General features: G+C 36.6%; 2 protein-coding genes across 3 annotated transcripts; both read right to left on the bottom strand.

Moving 5' to 3' along the window:
- Positions 1–1,970: 1,970 nt before the first annotated feature.
- Positions 1,971–8,732, bottom strand: LOC132604633 (probable CoA ligase CCL12). Of its 2 annotated transcripts, XM_060318226.1 has the most exons (14): positions 8,058–8,732; positions 6,958–7,087; positions 6,597–6,856; positions 6,124–6,325; positions 5,473–5,513; positions 5,066–5,194; positions 4,709–4,782; positions 4,396–4,616; positions 4,159–4,253; positions 3,868–4,084; positions 3,559–3,684; positions 2,899–2,997; positions 2,424–2,630; positions 1,971–2,237 (listed from the first exon to the last, which is right to left on the bottom strand). In XM_060318226.1, exons 1-14 carry the CDS (start codon positions 8,318–8,320, stop codon positions 2,124–2,126), a joined length of 2,178 nt encoding a protein of 725 aa, XP_060174209.1. In that variant the 5' UTR covers positions 8,321–8,732; the 3' UTR covers positions 1,971–2,123. The 2 variants fall into 2 exon arrangements, with proteins under 2 accessions (XP_060174209.1, XP_060174210.1); XM_060318227.1 differs by lacking the exons at positions 6,958–7,087; positions 8,058–8,732 and having other exon boundaries at positions 6,602–6,740.
- A 1,464-nt stretch (positions 8,733–10,196) lies between these two features.
- On the bottom strand, positions 10,197–14,697 carry LOC132604634 (serine/arginine-rich SC35-like splicing factor SCL30A). The gene is made up of 6 exons (XM_060318228.1): positions 14,538–14,697; positions 13,136–13,311; positions 12,652–12,729; positions 11,507–11,671; positions 10,973–11,104; positions 10,197–10,758 (listed from the first exon to the last, which is right to left on the bottom strand). The coding sequence occupies exons 2-6, from the start codon at positions 13,288–13,290 to the stop codon at positions 10,440–10,442; spliced, it is 849 nt and encodes a 282-aa protein (XP_060174211.1). The 5' UTR covers positions 13,291–13,311; positions 14,538–14,697; the 3' UTR covers positions 10,197–10,439.
- Between the last annotated feature and the right edge of the window lie 5,391 nt (positions 14,698–20,088).

The raw sequence follows: 20,088 nt of genomic DNA on the forward strand, positions 1-20,088 counted from the left end.
TGCTCCGGGGAGCTGCCCTTTTGGTCTTGTTGGAGTACAATTCGAGGATGTGTTTTCAACTGATGATGCTGCATTTTTTTTTCTCAAATAAAAAAGTTTCACTGTCGCTGCCTTTTTCTTTCTGATAAAATTTGTCGGTTGTTGCTGACTGTCCTATTAATTATGGAAAGATGTTTTGTTGAAAACTGTCAATCTCAGCTATATGTAGCTCTTTTGTCAGTTGTTTTAGCTACATACGATTTTTCACATGAACGGCCATAAGTAGGACACTATGGTAAGACTAACCTCCAAGCTTTGCAAGCAAATATTGGAGCTAAAGTAAGGAGTCCGGAGCCTAAAGGGTATAAAAATACACGGTATAAACCAAAGGAGATGGCCAAAAATTTATATACCAAAACGGGTATAACGTGGATCAGTTAACGTTAACTGATCCACGTTATACCCCAAAAAAAAAAAAATCATCTGTCAGAGATTCACTGAAAAAATTAAAAAAAAAAATGTATAACGTGGACTGATCCACGTTATACAATATATTTTGTATAACGTGGATCAATCCACGTTTTACAAATAAATTTTGTAAAACGTGGACTGATCCACATTATACAAAATATATTGTATAGCGTGGATCAATCCACGTTATACATTATATATTTGTAAAGTGTCAGCTTGATCACAATGCAACGTCAACTATTAACAAGTAAATCATTAGGTTACGAGTTCTTTGCGTTTTGCACTTTAATTAATGTGTGCCATATTTTATTTTATTTTTAACTTTTATTCGCATCCTTTCCTATAATTCTTCGAATTCTGGTATTAACGTGGTTGTAATCCTTTTTCTCTTGATTTAAGAACATTCTAGGACCTGCATTTTTATAGAAAGAACTCCATCACCATAGCAGAAATTTTTTATTTTATTTTTAACTTTTATTCGCATCCTTTCCTATAATTCTTCGAATTCTGGTATTAACGTGGTTGTAATCCTTTTTCTCTTGATTTAAGAACATTCTAGGACCTGCATTTTTATAGAAAGAACTCCATCACCATAGCAGAAATTTAAATTATCTTTCTGCGGTATAAGCCCATGTGATGAGAGTATTTTAGTTGGCTTAAAATCGACCAAACATTTGACATGAGATTGTTCTTCTTTTCTCATTTTGCTGGTTCTTGAAATAACACAGTAATTAATTATGACGTCATTAATACGAGAGAATAAACTTGTGTATATTTTTTTCATTTCAGCTTCGATTTCATCAGATACAATGTGCAATATGCATAACTTTGGATGTTGACGTTGACGTTATGCAATAATATATTATGGCACACATTAATTAAAGTGCAAAATGCAAAGAACTCGTAACCTAATGATTTACTTGTTAATAGTTGACGTTGCATTGTGATCAAGCTGACACTTTACAAATATATAATGTATAACGTGGACTGATCCACGTTATACAATATATTTTGTATAACGTGGATCAGTCCACGTTTTACAAAATATATTCGTAAAATGTGAACTGATCCACGTTATACAAAATATCAGTCCACGTTATACATTTTAATTTTTTTTTTAAAAAAAAATTCGGTGAATCTCTGACAGATGAAGAAAAAATTGGGGTATAATGTGGATCCACGTTATACCCGTTTTGGTATATAAATTTTTGGTCATCCCCTTTTGGTTTATACCGTGTATTTTTATACCCTTTAGGCTCCGGACTCCTAAAGTAAGCATACAGATACAGATACATAATTATGAACCCAAAAAAAAAAAAGCCCCACGACATGAGCTAACATGATATGACACTAGCTGCAACAACAACATACCTAGTGTAATCCCACAAGTGGAGTCTGAGGAGGGTAGAGTGTACACAGACCTTACCCCTACCTTGAGAGGTAGAGAGGTTGTTTCCGATAGACCCTCAGCTCAAGTAAAAGCATATCAAAGAAGTTCGAAAAAGAAAGGGTAAAAAAAAAACACAGTGGGATAATATGTCACTAGCATAGTAGTATTATATTACATGGGACAAAATAATGCCAACATCGTATCTTCTTGCTTGCCCTGATCCTTTTTTGCATATATGTATATAAGCATATTACAGATGACATACCAAGACTTGAGGTTTTAGCTAAAGTTTACTTTGTCTCTGAAGATCTTGCTTCCACTGGTCCCTAAGAACTCTCCTCAACAACTTATTTGAAGCTGTTCGAGGGAACATTGGAACTATCTTCACGGAGCTCACCTAATAACGATAAAAAAGGAAAGTGCTTATATCTCCATACTGTACATATTATCTTATAAATTTTTGAGGTCTGTTTACTTAGACAAGAAGTGATTGTTTGTATATCTTTCTTTCCTAACTGACAAATTGTTTATCATCTCTAATTGAATGTAACCTTATGTGCTTAAACCTTGAAGAGGTACAAACCTTGAATAAAGGATTAAGATTGCTTTGAATGGCTCTTGAGAATCTTTTCTTCAGTGTGTCTGATGAAATAATTATCCCCTCCTTGAGAACCACAAATATAGCTAGCTGTTCTGGGCCACCATTTGGCGGGGCAGCACTGACTGCAGCAGTTTCCAGGACACTCTCATCAGCCCGATCACATACACGCTCAATTTCTATCGAACTTGTCTGCAGAGAGAAAAAAATTCGATTTGAGTATTGATGCCAGAATCAATAAGCGCACACCATAAATGTTTCAGCTATCTAATAAATTCAAACACATGGACAGAGATAGAAATTTGTGTTGTGTTCTGATCTTCAAGTGCATATGAAATTATATCAACTTTATATTATCTCGCCACTAGCTTGAATATCTACGAGTGGAAAGGAATATCAGTAGAATATAAGCACACAGACTAGAAAACTTGGATTGATAGTGGTGGACTGATAATAGTACCTTTATACCTCCAAGATTCATGGTGTCATCGGCTCTGCCATGAACAACAATATAACCTCCAACAGTTCGCTTTAGGATATCACCATGTCTCCTTAGTTGCTGGAAATAAAACCGCAGCATTAATTATAGAAGCAATGGCAGCAATCCAGTTACTTAATAGCTACCCAGCAGTATCCCCAAAAAAAAGGCTTGAGTTTTGAGTCTATCATCCGGAATCTACAGTCAATGATCATACCCTATTATCTAGCCGAAGAACTTGGTCGTCCAAAATCAGCAGAAGAAGAAGCAAAAAAAGTAGCACAAAGACATTATTTTTTCTTCTTCTTCTTCTTCTTCTTCTTCTTCTTCTTCTTCTTCCTTTTTTTTTTTTTTTTTTTTTTGGTGGGGGTGGGGGATTAGTTTTTGGACAAGGAATTTATCAATTTGAGAGCTAACAGTCAGAACTAGTTGATCAAACAGTTTCATTCTCTAGAAAGGAACCTTATTAGCTTAAATTCCATATCCGAAGCTAGGAAGTAAAGATTGAGGCAGTCTCCAGGTAATCCAAAATTCAATTTCACATAGTTCAATAGTAAAATGCTAAGAGTTGTAGGGAAAACCCAACAAAGAACACTACTTTTCTACGACATGTGCCACTACTTTTCTACGACATGTGCTTACCATATCTTTGTATATTGGCATTCCCTTGAAGTACACTTTCTCATGATCAACATTCAGCAATCTATCACTAGCTCCCATAGAGGTAGGAAACAAGCCAACTTCACCAACACAAGCTTGATCATCTGGCTGGAAACAGGTTAAATATCAACTTTTATTAAAGCCAAAATCTATGCTTTAACATTTCACATGAAATTTTTTTTTCTCATTTATGAATAGAACATCCAGGAATTAAAATGACAAATGATTCAAAAAACACATGAGTTCTCAATAAACTGAAGATATTTAAAATGCTGTAGAAAGCTCTCTTACATAAGGGCGCCCATCTTCATCTAAGATGACAAAACCTGTGGACATTGTTGCAGAGCTAAATGCTCCAAAAGCTTGTGGTTGAAGAAGATTTCCCATAATGTAAGATGACGCTAGCTCTGTGCCTCCACAGCATTCAATAATGGGTTTATAGTACACCCTTGAAGAAAGCCAAAGGTCATCATCAACATTAGAGGCTTCTCCAGTACTAGCAAACGTCCTGCAGATGCTTTCATGTTAGATTTTCCCACTGACAAATTGGCCTTATCTTCAGTACTTGAACTCAAGGAGTACCTTATCTTTGTCCAATCGAGGCCTTCCATACACCCAGTACTTTTCCAAGTCTTCACTAAGCTAGGAACAGTCCCCAAGACAGTAACTCCTGCATTCTACTAACACATGGAGGGTAGAGAGAATAAATAAAATTTAGAAACGCAAGTTCGGCTGCAAAAGATAAAGATTTTTGTATAGGTCTCTTAGACACCTAAAATGAACATGAAGATAAAAGTTTCTCTACACATAGGAGGTCACCTGCACAAATTTCCCAAAACCATGGTCTAGAGGAGATCCGTGATAGAGAGCTAGAGTTGCACCAGCTAGAAAGCAGGAGTAGATTAGAACGGGTCCCATCACCCATCCCAAGTTTGTGGGATAGCAAAAAACATCTCCAGCTTGAATATCAAGATGAGTCCATGAATCAGAAGCACATCGGATGGGAGACAGGTGAGTCCAAGGTATTGCTTTTGGATCTCCTGACGAAGGCAAAAAGAACAACAGAATCAACAAGTTGCACAAGATGCCACAGCCAAAAATACATTAGGTAGTCTCAGCAAGGATAATTTACCGGTGGTTCCTGATGAAAATAGTATGTTGGTAACAGAGTCTATGGATAGATAAACTGGAAAATAATAATTTGGCCTGCCAAAGAAGAAAATATTATCAAAGCTTAAATTTTTACAGCAAGAGAAAATAATTCGATAGTCCCAGCAATTCTTTATAAATCCTTGGAGAATGGATGAGAATGGGAATAAAAGACCAAATTGAGCATAATCGTGGATTGCCACTAAAAGTGCTATATATTGCCATGATAGATTCACTGATTTTAAACTATTGTCAGGGTCATACAGACTAGTACCAGAATTTATCAATTGGGGAACATATTCACCATAAATGTTGTTGGAGAAAAAATTCATTAGATTACCTGGGAAGATGATTGACACTGGCAAGAAAATCCTTCCATGATAGATCCTGGTTCCTTAATTGAACTTGTAAATCCTCCCCAATTGCAGGGATTACAATAGCTTTAAGTGGAGCAGCTTCTTTAACTCGACTGCAAGAGTTAGAGAGCATGAACCATGTATTCACTATGTTCATGAAAGAATTATGTCTCTGCCATAGTTCAAGAGGAAATATATTTCTTTCGCTAAGGGGAAATGATACATCAATCCTTCTTTTTATTTTGCTCCTTATTTAAATTTACTTTTTCGTTGGAACTTTTGACTGACAGTATCTTGGTGTTTTTGTCTTCTTTTTTCCTTTTTGTTCTCTTCTTGCGTGGTGAAGAACGTGTAATTTTTGGTTGGGAGGAAGATAACATTAGTCACTTACCTATACAAGGGGAATCTTCGGCCTCCTCTCACTATGGAATCCTAAATTTGCATAAAGCTTTGATGTTAGAAATAATCATACACAATTTAAATGTAGCTCTGCTGATATTAAGATTAACGTCATCAGCTATACAATATTTACTTTTCTTTATTGGTTGTTAATTACAATATTAATTCACCCTAGAACAGACTCATAGACAATAAAGGTGAATATACAATCAAAATAAGGTCCTCTAAATTTGAATGTCTCTTTGTATGACATAAATTGGAAGGCAGCTATTTCTTATTCGTATGTCCTGCAACACTTCAAATCCCGTAATATTCTCTGATTGATCATTACCTAAAAGGGAATAATCACACCGGGGATGTAAGCCATTAACAAACATTTAGGGGATTACTGACCTGACATGATATAGAGATAAAGATAAATATCATGTCCTTGAAAACTAGTTAAGGAAGAATTTTAGAGATTGCAGCCCAGAGGAAAAAGACAAATATATGGAAAAGGCCAATCTAGTTAAAGATATCTAGGACTGGTTGTTTTATAGGTAGACCAAAACCATCTCTTGGTGGATTCGTATTATTAACACTGCAATGCAGAAAATATTCGGGAAATGTGTCCCCGTATATGTTCACTAGAAAACCAAAGTACCTGTGTAAATACAGCCTTAGCATTAGACACTCGTAAACGGACTGCAATTTCCTGTGCAGCAAAGCTATCAGCAATTGATACTACAACAAATCCAGCAAGAACAATGGCCAAGTATATAACAACTGATGTGGCAGTCATTGGCATGTCAATGGCAATCGCATCTCCCTTTGAGAACATGTTATCTAGTGCATTTGCCACCATCCTGTGGAAGAGGCGATGAGTAATGTCTTCTCAATTATGAAAAGAGTGATTATGACAAGAAGGGAGAATGAAGGGGGTGTTTAAAGGCAAGTTACGTATACGAAAAGACAACTCATGATCATTTGCAAGACAACAGTATAGTGAGATGAATCACAACAACAATTTAATCAGCAAATGGCTTTACTTTCACCAGGATCAGTTAGAGAACACGAACTTCATTCAACCAAATATGAACAGAATGAACAGATATTAAATGCGGAGCGGGAGCCTACATTACTTGTTCTCTCAGCTGTTTCAATGTGATGCAATTAACTTCTTTATCATCATTCCCTTCTGCCCTCCATACAATGGCCACACTATCATCCTGCCTGTTACAGTAATCGCTCGAACGCACACAACTCTCGGCTATATTCAGAACTGAACCAGGAAGCCAGTTTCCTCCATGTTTTGATTTGTCAGATGTATCCAGTATGCATCTAGGGGTTTCCAAAAAGTGAATTGGAAGTTCCTTTAATACAATTGACCAGTAAATCTGAAAAAAAAAATCCAAATTATAAGCTCCAAGTAAGAATAGAATGTGGAATCACACTCAGCAACCAGAAATTCAAAGTCAATACTGAAACAAGAACATGCCTCAGGATGCTGAACAGAAAACCTCTGAAATTCTTTAAAACTTGAGATCGGATCCTTGTATGATACTCCTAAAAGCTTCGGACAATGAGTTTCCATTATGCGGCCCAAATTTGTGCGTCGAGATTCTTTCCTGCATTGAGAGAGCGGTTAATTAGCTGACCAAGGGTAAGAAGGTTCAGGTGAGATTTAACTAATACGCAACTCTAAAAACGAAGTTTTCCTAACTATAAACACTTTCAAACAACAATGTAAAAGTTTTCAGTAACAAAAAGTGTCTAAAATTATGTGTAAAGTATACTCAAGTGTGCCATTGCTAAAATTATGTGTAAAATATACTCCATCCCTCCCAATTTATGTGGCACTTTTGCTTCTCGAGAGTCAATTTGACTATGTCATCTTCACAATATTCTACATGCAGGTACAATCACAACAAGTCTCAATTCCAAACTAGTTGGAATTGGATATATGTATCCTCAACATATATTCAGCTCCATTTTTGAGTCGTTTCAACTAAATACCTCACATGCAGGCATCACTATAAATTTTGCCAATGAAATCAAAATGACGACAACAGAAAGAGAACAATTTACAGCTCTTAGTCCAAGAAATTAGCTACCAAAAAAAAAAAGGCACCCCAGTGCACTAACTCAATAAATTAGCTACCACAAACTCAATAATCATAGACCATCAAAAAGATCGTCTGCTCTAGCATCCATAGAGGAAAACATATATAAAGAGAGAAGGAGGGAGAGTAAACCTATGTCATCTTCACAAACATTCTACATGCAGGTAGAATAACAACTAGTCTCAATTCCAAACTAGTTAGAATTGGGTATATGGATCTTCAACATACATTCAGCTCCGTTTTGAACTAAAAATCTCACATGCAGGCATCACTCTATATTTTGTCAAAATGAAAACAACAGAGAGAGAACAATTAATAGCTGTTAGTCCAAGAAATTAGCTACCACGAACTCAACAATCATAGATCATGAAAAAGATCCAATTTTTAATGAAAAGATGGTCTGCTTTAGCATTCCGTGAAAACCCATAAAGGAAAAAATATATATACATGATAGAGAGAGAGAGAGAGAGATTACAGAGAAGGGAACCAATAGAGAGGAGGTCCATTATCATAGTTATGGTAAACAGAGTAGTAAAGCAGCTGATGCAGGCCATGTGGGTGTGTTGGTTTCAGCAATTTCCGAGCTGCAGTGATCTCACGCCATACATCCTTTCCATCCAAACCCACTTTAGCTATTGCTGCTTTCACCTCTCCCATCAACCATTTTGCTTCCTCCTCTCCTAATCCTGCTCTTACTAAATCATCCAACCCAACTTCACTTATGCTCTTCTTTCCCATCTCTCACTAGAAAGCAATGGACAAATATGCAGATAGCTACGCGACTGTCATATGTCTTTACCCCTCTCACTTTAAATGTTCTTTCACCTGACTTTCTCAAACTGTATCTACTTTACAGACAAAATATTTTACTCTTTTTGTTTAACGCCATTTCATTCGACACTTTCAGATGTCACTATGGAAAACATCCTATATTTATTCCAATAAATCAGTTACACACACTTATAAAAGGTGATGTGGCAAAGCAATTATTTTCATGGTGCTATTAGTCCAAAAAATTATTTTCCGTTGTTTATATTATCCATATATTAGTGATAATGCTTATTCCCTTTCATTTTATGACTTGTAATTTGGAATAGTTTCCAAATATAGGTGCTGCCTGTGCTTAAATTTTTATTAGTGTAACTTCAGGTTAACCTTAATATTTTTATTTTACTGTTAATAGGTAGAGGATTTGGCACCTAGATAGAAAAAGCGGGTAGGTAGGTGTACGTAAAAGTTAGTTGGAGCATGTGATTTTAAATGGAGAAACGTGGCTATGCTAAATCGGGGGTTAGTTTAGATCATCAAATGTCATATATTCCAACGAGCACCTAAACCTCTAATAAAGTATTTTTATTCGACACTACACTAAAAAAGAAAAAAAATTATATCTGTTTTTAAGCATTCATTACACAAATCAATAAAACTCAATAATCCATAAAACGTCATGCATATTTCAATTGATACTGATGTGTATACATAAAACTCAATAAGCCGTAAAACATAATAAAACTCAATAAGCTGTGAAGTTAATATGCTGATGTGTATACATAAAGCTCAATTGATATTATACACATAAAACGTCATGCATATTTCAATTGATACTGACGTGCATAAATATAGGAGTAATTAACTTATTTTCGTAAAATACAATTTAGGAACACATTATCAAGTGTTTAATTACGCAATTGAAAGAGGCCATACTTGATGCTAGAGGTGTCAAATAGGCGGATTGAGCTGAAATTGGCCCAATTAAAATGGACTGAATTAATAAATGGGTTGGGCTAATATTGGCCCTAAAGTTACTTAGGCTGAAATGAGTAGGCTGAATTGGGCTAACAATAAGTTGGGTCATGACCCGCCCAACTTGACCCAGTTTTTTTGAAAAGTCTATTTTCTAGAAAAACATTTTTCTTAAAAAATATTTTCGCGGATTTTTCGTGAAAAATATTTTTGAGGAAAATATTTTCCGTGTTAAATATTTTCGAGAAAAACATTTTTTGTGAAAAACATTTCCCTTTATATTAAACATAATTTCGTGAAAAATATTTCCCAAACTTATAAGGTACATGATACAAGAAAAGTGTATACATAAAAATAAAAAAAAATAAAAAAAAAAAAGTAAATCTCAAACAATAAACCCAAATTTAAGTAAATCTTAAAAATGGACTAAAATTAAACTAGTATTGAGCTATGTTGAAAATCACTTTAAAATGAGTTATATTGAATTGGGCTAAAATCAACCCAATATGAAATTATCTTAAACTCAACCCATAAAATTTTTGGCGGATTGAGCGAGCCATCACTTTTTTAGCCAAATTTGACACCCCTACTTGATGCCTACATGAAATCTACTGGCAAGTTTAAAAGGCGTTGATGAATTTGACCCCTTTAATATATCCATAATGTGAGCTTTCAAAATAAAATATTATCCACAAAGCTCATAAAAAGAAAACAAATTAAATAAATAGATGCATATCGGAATTCATTAAACTAATCTGAAAAAACGAGTTAACCAAGAATAAATTAGGGGTGAAATGTTTGGTCAAACCAAACACAGATTGTAAGCGCATGATCGAAGTGAAGAGAGGCAACAATAGCAATACACGCAGTCTCACAATAAGCCGTCTAACGAACATTAGTCAACTGCCACACACATGAAGAAAGAGCAACTCCACAATGTTATCCAATCCATGAGTACTAATAAAGTACAAACAAGCAAAAGAAGCAAGTTGAGAAAACGATCCATATGGATCGTCACTACTGGCAATTGCTGAATCCCATGAGAAAACTAATTAACGAACAGAAAATCAAATCATGTTCTTCAAACTACACCATTCATCTCCAAAAGAACAGTTCAGTGCCTCGGGGACACGTCGCGGTCAGGATTCCTGGAATAATGAACAGCATCAGGGCTCCTGCTATGGCTAGGGCTCCGCCTCCTGCTGTGACTCCTAACTGGAGAACGTGCTCTCACCGGAGATCTTGCCCCAACTGGACTCCTTGGCCCATTATATGGTGGAGAATGCTCCCTGACTGGACTTTGACTGCGGCTTCTTGACCCATTGGGTGGAGATTGCTCCCTTGGAGGGGATTGTGAGTATGACCTCCCCTGACCCCCACGAGGAGAATATGATCTCTCACGACTGTATCTTTTCTCTTCAGGCGAAACAGACCTGCAACAGGAGATATATTGCGAATCAGAGTTAGTTCACCACCAGGGCATAAAGAGGGAGCAACTACATTTGGACCAAATTACTAAACCAAGGGACTCCAAGACCTAGTCGCTGTCATTCAGAATGATCTTAAAGCGTTCATTTTCCATCAATCCCCACAAAATTTCAATTATATCACATTTGTGTCTAATAAGTATCAGAAGACTTAGCATACCTTGAGTATTGCCTTCTCTTAGGTGGAGAGTAGTAATCACGGCCGCGGGGAGGTGGAGATCGTGAATACCGAGGAGAGTTATGGTACCTAGGGGGAGTACCTCTTCGATCATAATTGCGGCTACCCCTACCACTACAAGATGAAACATTATAGTGTTAACATCTCAAGAAAGAACAAATATGACAATCCTTATAGGCACTAAAATAGAACAAAAATATACATTCATGACTCTCAAACCAGCCATCTGGAAAACTTAACATCAATCTTCGTTACAATTCATGATTTGCAAAAACAAGGACTTAATAGCGAGAAGAATACAGTAAAATGTAACAGAGACTTTACAACTCTATTGTCCAAGAATTTGAAAGAGCAACAGAAACGACTGGCTAAAAGAAAACATCCAAAACACAAACAAATTCATCCTTTGAGATGATAATTCACAAACCAAACTTTGGTACTAAACCACATGAAACTACTGTTCAAGCAGACACAGATAAATGGAGAATTCACGAATGAGAAATATTACAAAGATACCTTCCACGCTCCCTAGCTCTCATTTCTTGGGGCTTTTTCCTGTTCTCCTCAGCAAAAACTACCGTAAGTTGCCGACCTTGGAAAACCTGACCATCCATCTGATACTTAGCTTCTGCTGCATCAGCAGGATCCAGATATTGGATAAATCCAAAGCCACGTGGTTCACTGTGAAGTAAAAGAGAAAGGACAAGCAAGAGTAGAGGGAACACAAGAAAATGTGTTAGACAACGTTAAATTACAGTATGCTTCAGCAAGTGGGTGTTAATCCAATCTACAGAACTCGAGGGCTGTTTGAATATCCTAGTTAGAATACGACAGCGAGCAAATTTAAGCTTCAGAATTGTAAGGCAACTCTGACGGGTAAACTTACCCCAACAATTAGAATTAAAACCAATATATTTGGAGCCAAAATCAAATTAGCTTCTAAGAGAAAAAAGTGTGCAGTAAGAAGAGACTTGCCTAAAGACTTCCAATATTTCCAAACAGCCCGAAAACAACAAAACTAAATAATCCCCATAAATCGGAACGTCTTGATAATCACAGAAGCAAGCACATGGCTGCTGACCTTGCGTGTATCAGTTTAAAGATGACTTGAAATTCTTCAAGACGTGAAATCTTGAAATCTTCACATTCTATTGATATCCATATTCCTTCCAATCTTCACTACCATTAACATCACCTTGAACTCTTACTACTCGATTGATTGTCAAGAGCTCTCTTACTACTTGAAAGTGTCAACAGAACTCTTACTACTTGATTGAAAGCTCCAAAACTCTTTAGTATCACTGCTACATCTCAACAATTTTAATAAAGTGTTACCCAACATGACATAACAAAGAGTAAACAACAGAACCCAATATAAAACAAAAAGTAGGCAAACACCAGCAAAGATTTCTGTCAAACTTGAAAATAAAAATTAAAAAAAAATGATGTAATGAACTGACTATCAAAAACTAAAAAATAAAATATCTAGTTCCGGAAGATGATAGGGCATATATTGGACTGTATAGGACAAAGTATCTAAGATATGATATGTATGAAAGTAATAACTCCCTCAATGTTCATTCTCTCTTCCTTCCTTTCGTTGTCTTCTTTTAAGGAGGCAGGAGAACTGTGTAGATAAATACAATGCAAAACAAGCTCACCGAGTGTAATAGTCTCTCGGCAAGTAAATATCTTTGACAGGACCAATTTGCCCAAATGGTTTTTTGAGGTCTTCTGGCCTGCACACAAGCAGCAAAGTAAATGACACGCCAAGCTACATGCATAAATTCATGGAACACCTAAACCTAACATAATGTAACTGAATTAGTCGTAGGAATTATAACTGTGTATTACGACCGATTTTAGCTCCTACTCAGAAAGACAAGAAGAAGGTAAGTAGCTTCTACAGATGGCTCCAAAGAGAGGATAGATTTCATACGATTAACATTCTTCAATCTTATTTCGGCCCCACATTGTGGCCTCAAAACAATAATCCTATGCATGTTTTCTAATTTAGTGGACATTGTATCCACTACAAACATGTAATCAATCACTTGTCCACAAAGGAAAAACAGCTTAATGGGTTAAGCTAAAAGAAAATGAGCCTCGTGTGATCTGAGAATAAAATGTTGACAAAATGCATACCGACAGTCATGGCGAAGATTGCGCACTAATAGAGTAGTTGGATCATCTCTGCTACGACCACCACCACCACCATAGCGACCCCCCCTGGGGCTTGGGCTCCTTCCTCTCCTTCCATAACCCCTTGGGGGTGATGGGCTGTAACTTCTTCCCCTCATTTGCACCAACTTCGTCGAGATCTATCATAAGTTCATAGAATGAGAAGACTAATATACAGACAAAAATAATAGCAATCAAAACATACTCAGTTTGATTTTTTTTTTAAAAAAAAAAAACACAGCATAATCAGGGAAAAGAAGCTTTGTTCCTGAGAAGCATGTATGCCCCAACCTTTCATTATAACATGCTACCATAGGCATATGAATAGCCAGTATCGCTCTACTTGAACAAGAACAAGAGGGAGACGAAGCATTTTCTTCCTAATTATGGGTTCCAAATATAATTAAGTTGGAAAAACACAAACTAAAAGAACAACACACGATATAATACCAGTATATCAAAAATCAAATGGTATAGCCGTTCATCATCTATCCCAAAAAAATCCACAGATAAAGCATTTGCGTTTAGGGAAGGTAATTCAGTATTGGAATGTGATTGGCCCGGATAGAACAGAATGAATATAGAGGAATCATATAGCAGACCGCGAGTAGTCGGACTGACACACCACACCATTGACTGAATAATCGATAATGTGAAGAAACGATCAGCCAATATGAATACTTGATAATTTGCTGACATCTCAGCAGTCATAGTTGCAAGGGACTAGGGTAGTCGTATCATCCCAACCCCATAATGCATTTTTCAACTAAAAAGGAGGAAAAGTAATAAAAGGGCCAATTTTACTATAAAGAAGACCACCGCAGGCACTATTCTATTGAAAAAGTAAAGTTGAATAAAGCATAGAAATGGAGTTTTGGAAATACAAATAAAGAAGCAAAATAGGAAGAAGAAATGGTCATAAAGTCTGGGTGTCATCCCGTTGTTCAAATCCCCATAAAGTATGAATACTACTGTGCTGTAATTTAGAAAAGAAAGATTTGTTTTTGGTCCTTAATCATAAAGATAGTTTTTTGATGCTTCCATTTTTATTTTTATTTTACTGAAATAACTCCAACATAGCAAAAGATCTCTCACAATAACTCAGGACTAAATCTAAGGGCTCAGAGCAAAAAAAAAAAAAAAAAATCAATGTCAAATTGGTAAGTAGTTGCAACATATCAATAATAATTGCAGAAAGAGCAGTCTTGAAACAGCATAGCATGTGGCAGATCCACCCCAATGTTTTTTCAGCAAACCCACAACACCAAACAAAGACGAAATAGGAATACAACTAAAGAGACGACCTGGAAGATCAATTTCAACTAGAATATATGCGACTATATAATATACATAAGAGATGATATACCTGAGAGAGAGACGGCGGTGAGAGAGTAAAAAGATTGATTGGAGGGAGGTTTACTATTAGGGCAAACGTTGCCAAACTAGAACCCTATATATCTATTTTCACTTTTTTCTTACTCCATTTTTTTTTTAATACCTGGCTAACCTTTTCGTTTTCCCACTACCCAATATTGGTATCGAATCCAGCCTAACACTTTGTTTGGTTGGTTTTTATTATACATTGTTTCATAATACATCGTATTATATTGTACGGCGTATCATATTGTATTGTTTTGATTAACACAATGTTTATCCCGAATTTAGGTAATCCATCGAATTTGTGAGTGAGGTGTAGAATATGTGGGTAAATTTTAATCTATTTTGGGCTAATATGAACGTATAAGAATTCGTGTGTAAAGATAAGAATATGTATATGAATATATATTTATCAACAACTTGAGCTAAGATGTAAACGTTGATGATTAGAGCTAATATGATATTGAAAGGATTACAACTCCACAGATTCGGACCGAAGAGAAGGAAAGACAATGCTTTAATGTATTTTTTGCTATTACAATATTCTAGATCTTAAGAAGCCAACCCTTAAAAGTAGGGAAATGCCCCGTATTTATAGTTTTGCCTTATGGGCCTTGCATACAACATAAAGTCCTTTTAGAATAAAGAAAACCCTAAAAGGATAAGGTTGGGCCGTACGGTCTGACACCCGTACGGTTGTCGGTACAATGTGACAGAACGATCTTGACGCGTGGCCATTTTGTAACTGATTAACCGGACTAACGGCCACGGTCAACTCGGTCATGGTGAAAACGGACTAACGGCCACGATCAACTTGGTCATGGAGAAATCAGACTAACGGTCAACTCGGTCATGGAGAAACCGGGCTGGCTGTGATGCAGAGTTTGGTCCGGAGATACCGGACCAAACAGATTTGCTTCACTTTTTTCAGATCAACCGCAGCTGGTGCAATTCCACCAGTCCGAAGGAAAGACTCGGTACCCATGCTTGTCTCTTCTTATCCCCGATCCCCGGTTTCACCGGTCTTGCATACATTCGGTTTTTACCGTATACACACAACGTTTGGATCGTTTTCATCGTACATAATCTCACATATCAGTGATTTAAAAAAGAAGCCCACAAAAAGTAGGGTGCGGGATAGAGTTGCCATAAAAATGTAGGATAAATAATAAAATAAAATTACGAAATAATAAAATGAGAAAAAAATAAGGTGACGACGCGATAACACCAATCAGTCATTACATAAATATGACTTTTCATCATTATGTAATGATGAATTTAACAATGCAATACTGTAAAGAAAGGCGTCACATAAGTAAAGGGGCAAAAGAGTCTTTTCACAATTATTGTTAGGAAGTCCAAATTACAGTTAGTTAGTTAGTTAAAGTGTCATTAGTTAGTTAGGAGTATAAAGGTGAAGATAACAAACAGTTTGTGTTCATTCGTTTTTTCCTTGAATAATGAAAGGATTATCTTCTCTTCTCTCATCTGTATATCTTTCTTTCTTTTAGGGATTAATACCCAATAATTCTTCCACAATTACATGGTATCAGAGCTTTTGAAACTAGAATTCCTAGTTTATTTTTCATTCTCAAATTTCTGAAATTCCCCAATCGTTATTCTCAATTTCTATACGCTATTCTCAATTTCTAACTCTGCAAACTCGGATAAAGTCTGTGAATCTTGATAAATCTGATCAACATCAACATGACTGGAAATCTTGATACTAATCAAAGGATTAACGGTGTTGAAACAAGCAATGGCGGCAATGGCACAACTAAGATTGACTATGATCATCCTCTTTTCTTATCCCCTGCAGATGTGAGTGGAATCAACCTCATATCATTTCAACTCACAGGTATCGAAAACTACACTGCTTGGTACAGATCTATGCGTATTGCTTTGCTAGGTCGTAATAAACTAGGGATGGTGAATGGTGTTAATGGAAAAGAAAAGTTTCCTGTAACTATGGGGGATAGATGGGAAAGGATTAATGCCATTGTGTTGCCATGGGTGATGAATTCAGTCTCTAGCAGTCTAATTAGGGGAATAATGTATGCAACAAGTGCACAAGTAGTCTGGGAAGAACTTCAAGAAAGGTTCACCAAGATTGACAGTTCAAGGTCTTATAACATACATAAAGAGATAGCAACTTTTAGTCAAGGAACACTATCTGTATCTGCATATTTTTCAAGATTAAAGAATATGTGGGAGGAGTTTGATGCCCTTATACCAGCACCTACGTATGAATGCCCAGTGTCAAAAGAGTATGCGGTACATCTGCAGAGGTTAAAGCTTTTTCAATTCCTCATGGGGTTAAATGAATCTTATAGTCAAGCAAGGAGTCAAATATTATTGATGAATCCAGTCCCAATAGTAAATCAAGCCTATGGCATGGTAATTAGTGATGAGGGACAAAAGTCTGTAGCTGCAACTTCTGGGATATTGGGACCAAATCCAGGTTCACAATTTGATGTGGCAATGTACTAAAGGTCAGGGGCAAATTCTAGTGGGAATTGCAATGGTAATCAGTATAGTAGTCACAACACTACTCAGTATAATAATCCAAGTCAAAGGTTCAAGAAGGACTATAATCTTCAGTGTGAATTCTATAAGCTGAAGGGGCACACCAAGGATACTTGCTACAAGATTGTGGGTTACCCTCCTAGTTTTAAGTACAAGAAGAAAGGGGGTATGCCTCCTAACAGGAGCACTGCTCATAATGTTATAGCAGAATACAATACTCAAGAACATCAAATGGCTGATTTTGGACATGGGCAAGAGTATGCTGATATGATGCAAAGTCAAAACTTGGGTACAGCGAACCAAGGAGCACCAGTTGGTCCAAGTTTACAGGGGTGCTCATTCACTAAAGAGCAATATGAAAATTTCTGAAATTCTTGAACAAAGATGCTGACAAGGCTTATGCAGGAATGCAACAACAGAAAGTCCAGCAGGTAAACACAGTGCCTTGATAGTATATAATCAGTTGTTAAAATGGATAGTGGACACAGGTGCATCAAATCATATGGTTTCTGATGTGAATTCATTAGATAAAGACACAGTTATGGCACCAAAAAAACCAAAGAAAGTGTTTCTCCCTAATGGTGATGTCACAAGTGTTTTACATGTTGGAAAAAGTACATTAGCTAGTGGGGATACTATATCTAATGTGTTTCATATACCCCAATTCAAGTACAATCTACTTTCAGTCTCCAAGATCACTAAAGAATTAAGATGCTCAGTTTTGTTTTATCCTGACTTCTGCCTATTCCAGGATCTCTTCACTGGAAGGGTGAGAGCAATTGGTAGAGAAGAAGATGGACTTTACATACTCACTGGATCACAATCATCAAGTAATGGAGAGATAGCACTAAACATCAAGCCTGGAGACAAAGACAATGAAGCTGAAAATATAGAATTGTGGCATAAGAGGTTTGGCCATGTATCTACTACTGTCCTTAGTAAACTGATTACTGCAAAACCAGATATGATAAGTGAAAGATTGAGCAAATGTATTGTGTGTCCATGTGCTAAACAGACTAGGCAACCTTTCTCTACTAGTTGTATTAAGACTTCTGAGTGTTTTGAATTGGTTCATATGGATTTGTGGGGACCATACAAAGTCCCTACTTATGATGGCAACAAGTATTTTCTTACAGTTGTAGATGACTACACCAGAATGACCTGGATTTTTTTGTTAAAGTTGAAGTCTGATGCTTGTGTTGTGATAAAATATTTTCTGCTTCTTGTTAAGAATCAGTTTGCTAAGTCTGTCAAAGTTATTAGGACAGATAATGGTACTGAATTTGTGAATGCTACATGTGATAGTCTGTTCAAGGACTTAGGAATTATCCACCAAAAATCATGTGCCTATACCCCTCAGCAAAATGGAGTTGCTGAGAGGAAGCACAGACATATTCTAGAGATCACAAGAGCTATTAGATTTCAAGCAGGAATTCCTATCAAGCTATGGGGTTATTGTGTGTTGGCTGCTGTCTACCTTATGAACAGATTGGCCAGCTCAGTACTGAACCATAAGTCACCATATGAGCTTCTATACAACAAACCACCTACACTCAGTCACTTAAGGGTGTTAGGATGCATGTGTTATGCTAAGGTGGTACAAGAACAAGACAAATTGATGTCTAGGTCTAGGTTAGCAGTGCATATGGGATATGCAGCTACTCAGAAAGGTTATTTGCTGTATGATCTTGCTACCAAAGAAGTGTTTGTTAGTAGGGATGTGATATTCAGGGAACATATTTTTCCCTTCAAAACTAGTGCCTTAAAAGCACAACCTGTCTTCACTCCTGTTGAGTTACATAACCTTATGACTCACCTACAAGACACTACTCATAAACATAGTTCAGCTTCTACTCAACCTATTAACACTGACACTGATATACTAGAACCAACTGAAATGCCAATTTCTCAATCCCCAAATCATTATTTATCTCTCCCAGTGTTCAACCTTCATCAGTTTCAATCCAACCAGATGCACAACCTTCTCATAATCATCACTCTATGCAAAATAATAGAGTATCTAGTAGAGGCAAGAAACCACCCATATGGATGAAAGATTTTGTCTCCTTAAATGCTCATCACACCAATCCATACTCTTTATCAAACTATATGACTTATGACCATCTATCAGCCAAATATCAAGCCTGCATTTCTGCTTCATCAAATGAAACTGAATCAGCTACCTACTTAGAAGTAATCAAAGACCCTAGGTGGGTAGAAGCTATGAAAAATGAGATAGAAGCACTGGAAACCAATAATACATGGAAGGTGGTGACATTACCCAATGGGAAAAGTCCAATTGGCTGCAAGTGGATTTTTAAAATAAAATACAAGTCCAATTGGGAGATTGAGAGGTTTAAAGCAAGGTTGGTGGCTAAAGGATTTAGTCAAAAAAAAAGGGGGATAGATTACCAAGAAACATTCTCACCTGTGGTGAAAATGAAAACTGTTAGAACTATTTTGTCATTGGCAGCTTCAAATAAGTGGCACATCCATCAAATGGATGTTTTCAATGCCTTCTTACAAGGGGACTTAGAGGATGAAATTTACATGGACCTTCCTCAAGGATTTGTCAATCAGGGGGAGAAGAAGGTATGTAGACTGATCAAATCATTGTATGTGTAACACCCCGCATCTGGAACTGAGTTTATGCTCATATCATTAGAGTTCTAGTGGAAACACTGAAGGTTTGAGCGTTTGCGAAATGGTTGATAGGCCTATTTCGGGCAGCGATAACTCCTTGATCCGTTTATAATCTGGAAGAACTTCCTTGATGAAAGTTGTAGCCCTATTAAATAGCTTTCCAACGGTATATTATGGAGATTAAACGGACATCAGTGCAAAGAGTTATGCCCATTTGACTGGAGCCTGTTCGCTGGAAAATTCGTTTGCGTTACGGTGACGATACGGTCCGTCCTTCGTGTTACGGACCGTAACAGTGAGCTGTAACACAGAGAAAATTTCCAGAACCTCACTAGAAATTTCCCAAGATACGGTCTGTCCTTCCTCCAAGA

The sequence above is a fragment of the Lycium barbarum genome, chromosome 7 (genome assembly GCF_019175385.1).
Source record: "Lycium barbarum isolate Lr01 chromosome 7, ASM1917538v2, whole genome shotgun sequence".
In the NCBI taxonomy this organism is placed as follows: Eukaryota; Viridiplantae; Streptophyta; class Magnoliopsida; order Solanales; family Solanaceae; genus Lycium; species Lycium barbarum.

Excerpts from the sequence above, each read along its gene's own strand:
- LOC132604634 (XM_060318228.1), bottom strand. The coding sequence starts at position 13,290 with ATGAGGGGAAGAAGTTACAGCCCATCACCCCCAAGGGGTTATGGAAGG. Across the intron at positions 12,730-13,135 it reads AATCTTCGCCATGACTGTCG|GCCAGAAGACCTCAAAAAAC; the intron begins GTATGCATTTTG and ends GCTTGTGTGCAG. Across the intron at positions 10,759-10,972 it reads AAGAGAAGGCAATACTCAAG|GTCTGTTTCGCCTGAAGAGA; the intron begins GTATGCTAAGTC and ends CTCCTGTTGCAG.
- LOC132604633 (XM_060318226.1), bottom strand. The coding sequence starts at position 8,320 with ATGGGAAAGAAGAGCATAAGTGAAGTTGGGTTGGATGATTTAGTAAGA. Across the intron at positions 6,326-6,596 it reads CAGCTGAGAGAACAAGTAAT|GATGGTGGCAAATGCACTAG; the intron begins GTAGGCTCCCGC and ends CCTCTTCCACAG. Across the intron at positions 2,238-2,423 it reads ATCTTAATCCTTTATTCAAG|GTGAGCTCCGTGAAGATAGT; the intron begins GTTTGTACCTCT and ends TATCGTTATTAG.